This window comes from Ixodes scapularis, unplaced genomic scaffold, assembly GCF_016920785.2.
Source record: "Ixodes scapularis isolate PalLabHiFi unplaced genomic scaffold, ASM1692078v2 PGA_scaffold12__126_contigs__length_90152505, whole genome shotgun sequence".
NCBI lineage: Eukaryota > Metazoa > Arthropoda > Arachnida > Ixodida > Ixodidae > Ixodes > Ixodes scapularis.
In genome coordinates this window covers 23,456,936-23,469,089 of record NW_024609838.1, presented here as the reverse complement: position 1 = coordinate 23,469,089, position 12,154 = coordinate 23,456,936, and the positions used below count along the sequence as shown (strand labels likewise).

At 45.7% G+C, this 12,154-nt stretch overlaps 1 protein-coding gene across 2 annotated transcripts in view; it reads left to right on the top strand.

Annotated features, from left to right (window-relative positions):
* Positions 1-74: 74 nt before the first annotated feature.
* The window catches only part of LOC8051125 (ras-related protein Rab-3), a 31,863-nt gene continuing 19,783 nt past the window's right edge, over positions 75-12,154 (top strand). The window contains exons 1-2 of one of the 2 annotated variants that reach the window (XM_029992093.4): positions 87-188; positions 7,509-7,554. In XM_029992093.4, coding sequence (XP_029847953.1) covers positions 7,528-7,554 — 27 coding nt within the window. In that variant the 5' untranslated portion in view covers positions 87-188; positions 7,509-7,527. Of the gene's footprint in view, positions 189-7,508; positions 7,555-12,154 lie in introns of both variants that reach the window. The other variant, XM_002433573.5, reaches the window with a different exon arrangement.

Sequence of the window (12,154 nt, the reverse complement as noted above, 5' to 3'; positions counted from 1 at the left end):
GATTTAACGTATTTTTAAGATTATATTTTTTGAGTTTAATAGTAGTATATGGTTTATGTTTCGGATACTGTCTTGCGGCTACTGAGCCTCGACCGGAGCATCCGGGCAATCTTGAGTTTGCAGGGAAGACACCCTTTAAGAAGTGAACGCCGTAGAAAAACACAAATTCGGAGTTACTGCCCTGAAATGTGAGTGACTGCACATTTTATTCGTACACTAGAACCGCGAATTACCGTCCTTTAAATAAAACATCGCTTCGTTTAAAGTAAAAAAGAATGCGTTCTCGCGCGAGCGGGCCATGTTTGATAAGCTCTGATTGGCCGCGAGCCAACGTGTCAAAATAACGGTTCTTTTATATGTCAGTGCCGCTAAAACGCTCTTCAAACTTAATTCGTGCACCAATTACAACTAGACACATACACGACGCAACTTAAATCCGTCATGATGCCTCTGTAGCCACGATCGGTCCAACGCCGCGTAGCGCTGGAGTTCTTGACGCACTAACGTTTTTTCCACGCTGATCTCGATCTGTTCACACCTCAAATGAATGGTTTTTAAAAGGTTTATTAAAGGGAAGAACATACGTGCTTGTCAGATGAACCGAATAAACGATGTACCTATAAGGAATATTACGAACAAATATCTAATTTTCGTATTCTTTTATTTTCCTTGTTTTATCGTTGATTTCGCGCGCATACCGTTAGCTGGCGGTATGTTTCGCTTCTGAGGCGTAGGCGCTCGCGTTTCTCGTCGATGGAAGCGAGAAATTTTCACGTTTCGAGCGTTAAGTTTACGCGAGCATCACGATTGTTACGCTTTTATTTTTGTTGATTTATTATTATTTTTATCATTATTTCGAGATATTACGCTGACACCTGTTGATTGTACGGAAGGGGCGTCGTTCAAAAAAATAATAAATAAAATAAAAATGAAAACCTCCCGTGCCTCTCGACGATCCGAACACGTATTTGACTGGTTCTTGCAACGCCGTCAACTTTGACAACCTAACCCGACGACGCTAAAAAAAGAAAAACTGCTGTTTTCGCGTCCGTCGAGCCAGTATGGACAAATGCCCAAATGGCTCGGCCGCGTAGCAGTTGTAGCAGGCTTGTCCGTGTGTCGCAAGACCGTGTGTGACGTTGGCTACGACAGCTTGCGTGACTCCCACAACTTACAATTCGTGTACTTGGAATCGTAGAATAAAATCCATACATAATGTAACAGCGAAGAATAGATATTCTTTTTTGACGTAGAGGAAAGCCCCCTCTACGTCAGGAACGTTCCCGTTGGCGAATAAATAGCGTGTACTTTTTCGAATAAGCTTCAGTTGAGAGCGCTCCTTCGTGTCTCTGTCCGTGTTTTTTCGGCGTTTTATATATCCTTTGCAATGTACCAACTGGCCCATCTAAGTACAATAGATTCGTTTCTGGCCTAGAGGAAAGCCCATTCTACGTCAGAAATATCTGACAAGACGCAGATGGTCGACCACGAATTTTCGATGGCCGTGTGTGCGTATGTGTTTAAAACTTGGTGGGCGGTCTTAGGCGGTCTTGCTCCGCGCCCTAAACCCTCTAAAAAAAGGAGGTGGTCGTTAAACTGACCTCCTCTGTGTCATATAGGGGTCATGTATGACTCACCTGCTCCAAATATATGACTCCTGAATCTTCGGGGGGAGTTATTTGACGCCAGTCTAAAGGAGTACCGGTTGGTTGGGAGAAAAAAACGAAAGTCGCGTTTATCTCGCCGCGCCGAGCGCTAATGCTCTCACCCAAATGTACCGCTGGCGGTCCGAACCAGGTACCAAAATTTTAGAACTTACGTTACCCAAATCAAAGGTTAGAAGCAGCTTTTGAAAAATATTCAGTGACAAAATATTGTCCATTCAGTGGCAGACGCCATTCACCCTCATGTGTTCGCGGACTTCGTTTGCCGCCATTTTGTCTTAGAAAGTGTACAAAAGAACGCTGATAACTTTTGAATGAGATAACGATAAAGTTTGGAACTTTGTCGTCTGTCTCTAACCGCTAGCGCTGCATTTGGACGGAGAGTGAGTGTATAGCCAGCCGGCAATGGCCAGGCGGCGCCACAAGCAGTGGCGACTCTAATTTCAGCAGTCCCCGTGTGCACGTGCACACCATGTCCCCGGCTTCTTTATTCGGTTTTAAGACTAAAGGGAACATTGATAGGTCGAAATGTTTAGAGCATGTTCTAGAGTTGTCATTTGGACACCAGTTTGAGTTGTCTTCACTAGAATAAAATGTGAGGAATTAGAACCAAACTCTGCGTGCTAGAGAACAGTACGCTCATTGCAATGGCTGTTATGTGATATGCAAGCCTGGTGTAAAAGGGTGACAAGCAACGAAGCTTACATGTGAGTAGGACGGATATGTACGCTTCGCATGGGAGCTTTCTATAAAAAAAAAATCTTTTGCATCGTGTTTTCTGCACGCCGTCACTTTTTTTTTTTTTTTTTTGTCAGATTCGGCGTTAAATTTAGTTGACGAAACAGACAAAACTTTATGTGCTACGTTAATCTACTAGTTGAGAACTCGCAGATTTGAAAGGTTTTGGTTGCGTCCGCGCTTGCCGAACGGCTGTGCAGGCGATTCTCGACGTCACAGCGAAGCAACATTCGGCCCGATTTAGTATTTATTTCCCTATGTGGCTGTCTAAGTAACTCGTCAAACAACTTCGCTTCCCAAGATCTCGAATGGAAGTGGTAAAGTGGGACGCTTGAGTCACCTCCATGACTGTGGCAGTATTCCACGCAGCGGTGGTGACGTTTATTTTTTGGGGGGAGCTCTAGGAGTAGGTGAGATGTCACAGGAACCCGGTGAGGTCATAGAGACGTGAAGCTGTGACTTACTTCTACGAAAAACGGTTCACAAAAAGGTTCACGCCGATCCGAAATGCCACATTCACTCGTGGTTTCTAAATGCGCCCGCCCGCAGTCCCCGCGACCCGGGCCGTCCTGGCCTACCCAGTGCTTCATTTTGCAGCCGCTAGATGGCGCAACGTGCAGTGCTAAACTGCATTGCCGGTTGCCTATGGCGACGCGTTGTTTATTTTTGCCGCGAGCAAAAATAAAAACAAAACAGAAAGCAAACATCCGGTCCCGGTACCCCTTTCGAATGGTGTTAACCAACTCCCTTTAAAGAGGAGTCATTCAAATGATTTGCGTGATAGTGCTCCATCTGATTGGAAGTAAATTAAATTAAACGACTTTGCAAGGCCTTCGCAAATTTTGCGCCGTTAAACCCTAATCAATGAATCAATCAATCATATTAATGAGTCATTACCGCGAGTACTCTAAAGAGAGTGTTGTGGCGAGAGCACTGCTTGATTATCTTTGTAATTAGATCCTCGCACTCCAAGGTGGTGAAGAGAGGCATTGCTATCTCTTGCCTCACCTCAGCCCTAAAAAAGTCATGTTTCCATGCCATTCATCGGAGTTTCTTGGGCCAGATCGATAGACTAAAATCTTCAGGGTTCCCGAATCAGGTCTTAATCGAAGTGAGGAACGCTGGTAAAGAATGTAAAAGGGGGGGGGGGGGGGGGGGGGGGGGGAAACTAGGCGCCCCGTAGAAAAAAACCGGGTGGTGGTTATGCCATACCTGCACAAAATTTCGCATAACCTAAAACAAGTGGCCAGCAGGTATGGTGTGCCCGTTGTACTATCAGCCCCTAAGAAAATGCGACAAATTTGTTCTAAGGTTCGTGAAAAGGCGGAAAAATTATCCAAAAACATGTGCCACAAGAAACATGTGCGGCCATTTGTTCCCTGTTCATCGGGCGTTGTTTATATATCCCTCTTTCATGTGGAAGATGCTATGTTGGTCAGACGGGACGGTGTCTGAATGACCGGCTACGAGAGCATAAACTTTCTTTAACATCTAATGTAGGAGGTCACCTTTCGGTGCACTGTAAAACCTGCATGTGCACACCATCTTTAGAAAAAACATCAATCATTGGCCGCTTCAAAGAAAAACAAACGCGCGAGGTGCTCGAGGCGTTCACCATCTTGAGCCTGAGCGATCGCTGCGTTAGCCAGCCGTCGGTTGCTTTAAGTGAAAAGGAAGTTGCCTTTTTGCGATCATTTGACTGCGGATGATCTGTTTCCCCCTGGTGACGTTGTCCCCTGTAAAAAATAGCGCTTCATCTTTCTCTTCTTCACTCAATATACTAGAGTTGTGAGTGCGCGCCTGTCTGTGTTCTGTGTTCCTTCCTCGTTTGTCCTCGTCTCTTTGTACGCGATTTTAACCATGTTCAACGTTTACCAACTCGCCCAACTTACCACTCTTCTACTGTAGGCCAAATTTGTCGAGCAGGAGTTCATAGTTGTAAAAATGCATTCGGCCAAGGTATTTGTCATAGATTATGCGCACAAAACGTCTCTGAACTGACTCTATTTTAGCTGCATCACGTAGTGTCAGTGAATTCCACACCACAGAGCCAAAGTCTAGTCTCGATCTGATAATAGAACAAAATAAACGAAGGAAACAAGCATAGTTCGCAAACTTTCTAGTTAATCGAGTAATCATTCCAAGTAATCTAAATGCAGAACAGGCAATATGGGCGACATGGCAGCCAAATGATAGAGTAGTGTCAAAGTACACTCCTAGATCACGAAGCGATGATACTCTTAAAATGCACTTATCATCAATTGAGTATGAATAGTGTATAATTTCACGTTTTTTACTGAAAGACATGACCTTCGTTTTTTCTGGATTGATGATTAAGCAATTTTCCCGACACCAGTCTAAAATATGCGATGCGTCACTCTGAAGAAGGTCACAGTCATCGATCAAACTAATACTTAAAAAGAGCTTGATGTCGTCTGCGAATAACAGCACGTTTGAGTTTACTACGCAAGTAGATATCTCATTGATAAAGATCAAAAACAATAGTGGACCCAAATTGGAGCCCTGTGGTACTCCCGATGACGGATAAAGAGGATCAGAGAAGTTATTTAAAATGCGTACGACACAACGACGGTCAGTCAGGTAGCTTTCAAGCCATAATAAAACCACAGGAGAAACGCCATTACGTGACAATTTGTGCAGCAGCAAAGCGTGGTTCACCTTGTCAAAGGCTTTCGAGAGGTCAAAATAAACAACGTCAACTTGACCGCGATTACAAACAAAAGGCACTGAATAATCAAGGAAGGTACAGAGGTTTGTCTCGACTGAGCGCCCCTTGATAAAACCGTGCTGAAAAGAACTGATACAGCGCTCGAAATAAAAAGACAGACGGGTGTGCATCACTATCTCAAATACTTTTGAAAAAGAACATAGCAATGATACAGGGCAATAGTTCCCAACTATCGCCCTGTATCATTGCTTGTACCTTGAGTTCCCGGCATTCCTTTCGGCGCCGCGGATAGCACTGCACGCGTTTTGCCTATAGTAAGAGAAATCCAGGCTTGACTGAAATAAATCCTCGTGTACAGATTTATTTTGTGCTGACCCGGATCCCCACTGAACTGTCCGCTTGGCTGCATGATGCTTCTTGCGTATGAAACCACGCCCGTAGTCACATTCCCTGCTCTTACCAACACTAAACAGTGTTTTTTTTTTTTTTTTAATGTTGAACATGATGCATGTCGTATGCTAATAAACAAAACGAGTTGAGCGTTAAAAAAAATGTAAATACATCAGTAGAAACTAGAAAGCACCTTGGCTGGCTGCAGTCTGACAAAATGTATCGCGACAATATATCCAGTCTTTCCAAAACCATCATTTATTTTCTTTTTCTTTCTCTCTCTCTCGAAATATAGATATGTGTGTGTGTAAAAGTAAAAACTAAACAAAACAGCTATCGTATTTTTTTTTTTTTTTTTTAGAAGTGCTGAGTGACGTCATTGTAACCGGCCGCTTCTTGACGTCATAGGTTTCGATGCGCCTCTTCTCTTTCGTCACGCTCTCCGTTGGGAACCACTGGCGTCACGGTAGCCGAGTCGGGGCAAAAAACTATTATTTATTTACAGCTGTCAGAAGTCAGTATAGAGTCTGATAAAATTATTTGCGACAATATCTAAAAATAATTGCGTGTAAAAGTTGTGTCTGCAAGAGAGCTAGAAGTGCTCCGTGACGTCGCAGGTTTCGTGACGTCATTAAGTTTCGGCATGCCCCTTTCTCTTTCGTCACGCTCTACGTTGGGAACCATTGACGTAGTCGTTTGGTAACAAAGAAACAAATGTGGGGCCATTTGGAAGACCTCGTCGTCCTCGTTCGAAGTTACAGGGACGACATAATGTTTGGGCTTTTTATAGGGACGTTGGTATAAATTAAGCTGCCTTATTTACTGTGTCGGAAAGATTTTTTTTTTTTTAACATTAAAATGGCGACAATAAGATGCCTTTCTGTCTTGGTTTTAAGTTTAACAGAAACTTACAACAACAATAAATATTCGTTCAGTTGTGATTTACAAACTTTGTCGGACATTGACCTGAAAATCTCATCTCAGAATCGCGTTGTTTGTAGGTTTTGTTTCTTAAGTGTTGTCATGACGGAATTATGGCAATTATTATGACACTCAGCCTTTGCCAATGGTCTTTTTTAGCCCCTTTCTCTCATGGGGTAACCTGGCGTCCCACTTTTGTGTCAGTTGAATGCAATAACCCCATTTTTAGTGGGGAATCTTCGGACAACGTTGTAGACGCGTCATTCGCTATAAACGAAACAATGAAGTTGAAACATTTTGGCCGATAGATTACAGTTCAAAATGTCGCTACGCCTATTGGTTGCCTCAAGTACCACTTCTATTACTGCATAAAGTTCCCCGCGTTGCAGGGGAACGCGCGTTGCCCAAAAACCATCGAAATGCCACCAAAATGGCAGACGAAGCGACGTCGGTGCAACCGATTTATATAGGCTCGGCTAGGATCTTTCCACCCATCGTGATATCATTCCCCATTCGCGCCTTCAATCGTGACTCGTGCATTTTGCGACTGCGCTGACTGTGCGGTTGAATCACGACACGCTCATTCGCACAGCTGACCTGACAGTCCGAAGCAGACGACGTCACGCAGAAACCGACGGACGCAGACGGTGCCACGCGCGTCGCGGAGCTAAGGCCCGTGGGCCTTACGTGGAGCGCCGTCACCGGTGACGTCACGGCGCTGCCTCCGCCATCTTGTAACGGTCGCTGTCGCCATTGTATAGGGCACCTGCAGCTGCGTCCGACAGTTGTCGGCGGGGGAACGGCGTCGTTATTATTGCACGCTCACAAATGACGTCCCCCGTTTTTCCGTGGAAACTAAACGAGCTCGGTGGGGATATGGAGCGTTATTACGGCACTATCTCGGGGGGCCCCTCCTTACACGCTCACGATCGTCGTCTCGAACGCTCTGTCCTCATTTGCTTTTCAAAGTGAGATGGAATACCGCTGATCTCCCGCGTTTGATTCTCCTTGGTTCTCGATCAGGGCGGATTAGTGGCTGCTCTTTTTGCTGCAGAGTGGAACTGCAACGCTATTTTTTTGTTTCTTTGTTTTTCTCTTGGATACAGCGTTGATCCGGGGGGTCAAATGCCGTTTGACAACGCCCGTCGGAACGTAAGCCTGGGTTCTTTTGTCTTTCTTTTTTTTGGTTTCGTATTGTTTGCAGAGACTGGGTAGGAATGATGTGCTCTCCCAATAATTGCCTGAATCCGGTGTATGTGGCTATGGGTCTGTGTGATATTGTGATTTACGTTGTTCCATTTTTATTTTATTTTTAAGCGCCCAGAGAGGAAGTTGCTCCGCTCGTAGCGATGAATTGAGTTATGGTAGTTCCTTATCTTTTTTTTTTCTCTCTCTCTTTTTTTTTTCCCTTGCCATCAAATTTGATTTGGGCTCGCAGCAATCTGGTTGAAGAGAGCTTGTAACGGCGAACGTCGGTAAAGGCGAAAAAAAAAGAAGACAAGAAAACAAACGAACCCGCACTGTGTAACGCCAATTTGCTGGACGCGAAGAGTTTTACCTGGCTATTTGTTTTCAGCACTTTTTTTTTTTTTTTTCTTCCTTTTTAGTCCTCCTTTTAGTAGCCGAGCTCCTCTGAGATTGCTAATTAAATTTCGTCGTTCTCTTTTCATCTTTTTTTTTTTTTTCAAGGTCGTGCCTGGCGTTGTTTTTAATAGCTTTTAACATACTTCAACTTAATTAGCCCTTTTTTTTTTTTTTGCGCACCAGCTGCGGAGTATTTTTTTGTAATGCTTTAGCATTTCGCGAGATTTATTGATTTTGTATTCATTTATTTATTTTTTTTGCGATTCTGCGGCATTTCTCTGGAAAACATTAACAACCAAAAAGCGGTCTAAGAAAACATGTCGTTAGATGCAGCAGTACAAAACCAAAACAAAGTTACTACTGTATATATATATATATATATATATCTCATTGGAATTCCAATCTTGTATTGAATAACTTTTTCTGTTGTTGTTGTTTTTGTTAGTGGTTGAAGAAATGAGAATACATGTAATGCTGAACCTTGAATGTCTGGAATACGCACCCAAAAATACTTAGGTTTTGCGGGGGGGGGGGGGGGGGTGTAGGGTGTAGAGAAGAAATATCGTGCTCATATGAAGAGGGCGGTGACCATTCTAGCGTTGCATAATTTTTCTGGGTTTCATAACAGCATGCTAATGTGTTTGGCAGACGGATTTAATAATGTAAATGCTTTGTAGTCTGGAATGTTAGTTTCCTACAATACTATCGGACCGAGGAAATTGGTCCCAGCTGTGTCCAAAAAGCACGTGGTTAGAATCGCGGACTTATACGCCTTTGTTGCGGGCTTTATTGGATTGTGTGCGGTGTACCGCATAGCACGTCTGTGCAGCTATTTCGGGTGCCTCGGCGTACTCTATTCGTTGCCTTGTTTTTCGCGCATTGGTCATCATCGCGCCCACGGAGCTTTCGCGGCGCCTTTTCTTCGGAGTGCAAGGACCGGACATTGCACTCGTCGCATGGTGTATATATAAGTTATGTGCCTGTTGGAAAGGTCGCTTCTATCTTTGTCTTGGTTCGTTTTTTTTTTTTTTTTTTTTTTTGCTTCATATTGCGTTTATAGTGTCTGAACAGTATAAAGAACTTAACCTAATTTAACCTAACCTAGCCCTAATGACCATACCTGACCTTACATAACCTCGCCTATAAGCTAACTTTAAAGCGCGAGAGACGTGAAAAAAGAAAAGGAAGGGAAACATGCGACGGTTTGGGCGCATGCCCTGTTCTAAGCTAAGCCTAACCTTAACGTAACATATCCTAGTCTCACTGTTAAACGATTAGAAATAAGGAAACTGTCGTCAGCTCGAGCGCGTGTCTCTGGATACATTAGACATTAAAGGGATACTGAAGCGAAACTTGAAATACACCTATTATGGTCAGAAATAGGTTCAATATGATCAATGATATTCATAAATCATAATCGCGCGTTTGTATTTTGAACGGATGGCTATATTTTTCACCCTAATGGGCCCGATTGGGCCCATTAGGGTAGTCGAGGCTCTCTAAAAACAGTACCGTAAAAGTTTTTTTTTTTTTTTTTTTTTTGGTTTAGACATTTAATGACGTTAGGCTATGACTGACGGCAGGGTTGTGTTGAGGTACGAAAAACAGTTTTTGTGGAAAGGCGTTTTTTTTTTTCTTCATTTTTTGCGAATTTCTTTGGTTAGTTTTGAAGTGCGACAAACTAAAAAAAAGGGGGGGGGGGAGGTAAATCTACAACAATAAAAGAAAGATTAAAAAAAAAAGGCGCCATTTCTTAAAAAGAAAACTAACGTGCGGGGGATTTGTCGTTTTCCTGGGCCTGGCGGGAACGGACGCTCGGATTGACTCGCTGCAATCGATCAAGTAATCAGGGCCGCGGGCACATCTGTTGCGCGTCATTTCTTGGAAGTCGTCGTCTTCCCTGCTCCGCTTCGCCTTAGGCTGAACCGCAACGTACGCTACGAAGTCGCGAACGCGCCAGCCCATTCGTCGCTGCGCCCCCTTCCGGCGGTCACGGAAGGGGGCACAGCCATGGGCATTTGATTGCCTCGGATGTTTCGTAGCGTCCTGTGTGCTTTGTTGTAAGGTGAAGCGGAGCAGAGGCCACCAACTCACGCTGTCTACAAGCAAACCCGTGTTTGTCCACAAAAGAAAATCTGCAAAAATCTTTTCTTGTTTTTTTGTTTTTTTTTACTAGGTGGCGCAAGCTACCGCCCGCTATGAAGGGTATACAGCCGTTATTATCCATCCATCCGTCCACCGGGTGTGGGCACTGCGCGTCCGCAGAAACCAGATTTGCGTGAGGGGAAGCGTCTGCGCATGCGCCGTGCCGACAGCAGCGCCACCGCAACGGCGTGACGTCGGAGCCGCACGCAGACGACGCTACGAGCTAATGGGACCAATGAAGCAGCGTCAAAAGCGCAAGTCGCCGGGACTTTTCTGTTTACGATTGGTTCAGCGACGACAGGTCACGTACACAGCAACACGACGAACACCGTGACGGTGCGCTTTTGACGCAGTCTGATTTGTCCCATCGGCTCGTACGTCGTCTGCGTCTGGACTTGAGGTGGAACAAAGTATAGCAGACGGTGCTGGGCCATAAAGCCACGTCGAAAATCCAAAGAGCCTAGATTGAGTAGGTGGGAGAAACTCCAACCACTGAGAGCTTTTGCACTTTAATGGCAGCCGCCGTTAAAAGACGGATCACCCGTTCTGCGCCAGTCTCGGGTGGTGAACTTCCTCCAGCTCGTTTGCACAGTGGCTGCAGACGGTGCTGGGCCATAAAGCCACGTCGAAAATCCAAAGAGCCTAGATTGAGTAGTGCGAGAAACTCCAACCACTGAGAGCTTTTGCACTTTAATGGCAGCCGCCGTTAAAAGACGGATCGCCCGTTCTGCGCCAGTCTCGGGTGGTGAACTTCCTCCAGCTCGTTTGCACAGTGGCTGCAGACGGTGCTGGGCCATAAAGCCACGTCGAAAATCCAAAGAGCCTAGATTGAGTAGTGCGAGAAACTCCAACCACTGAGAGCTTTTGCACTTTAATGGCAGCCGCCGTTAAAAGACGGATCACCCGTTCTGCGCCAGTCTCGGGTGGTGAACTTCCTCCAGCTCGTTTGCACAGTGGCTGCAGACGGTGCTGGGCCATAAAGCCACGTCGAAAATCCAAAGAGCCTAGATTGAGTAGTGCGAGAAACTCCAACCACTGAGAGCTTTTGCACTTTAATGGCAGCCGCCGTTAAAAGACGGATCGCCCGTTCTGCGCCAGTCTCGGGTGGTGAACTTCCTCCAGCTCGTTTGCACAGTGGCTGCAGACGGTGCTGGGCCATAAAGCCACGTCGAAAATCCAAAGAGCCTAGATTGAGTAGTGCGAGAAACTCCAACCACTGAGAGCTTTTGCACTTTAATGGCAGCCGCCGTTAAAAGACGGATCGCCCGTTCTGCGCCAGTCTCGGGTGGTGAACTTCCTCCAGCTCGTTTGCACAGTGGCTGCAGACGGTGCTGGGCCATAAAGCCACGTCGAAAATCCAAAGAGCCTAGATTGAGTAGTGCGAGAAACTCCAACCACTGAGAGCTTTTGCACTTTAATGGCAGCCGCCGTTAAAAGACGGATCACCCGTTCTGCGCCAGTCTCGGGTGGTGAACTTCCTCCAGCTCGTTTGCACAGTGGCTGCAGACGGTGCTGGGCCATAAAGCCACGTCGAAAATCCAAAGAGCCTAGATTGAGTAGTGCGAGAAACTCCAACCACTGAGAGCTTTTGCACTTTAATGGCAGCCGCCGTTAAAAGACGGATCGCCCGTTCTGCGCCAGTCTCGGGTGGTGAACTTCCTCCAGCTCGTTTGCACAGTGGCTGCAGACGGTGCTGGGCCATAAAGCCACGTCGAAAATCCAAAGAGCCTAGATTGAGTAGTGCGAGAAACTCCAACCACTGAGAGCTTTTGCACTTTAATGGCAGCCGCCGTTAAAAGACGGATCACCCGTTCTGCGCCAGTCTCGGGTGGTGAACTTCCTCCAGCTCGTTTGCACAGTGGCTGCAGACGGTGCTGGGCCATAAAGCCACGTCGAAAATCCAAAGAGCCTAGATTGAGTAGTGCGAGAAACTCCAACCACTGAGAGCTTTTGCACTTTAATGGCAGCCGCCGTTAAAAGACGGATCGCCCGTTCTGCGCCAGTCTCGGGTGGTGAACTTCCT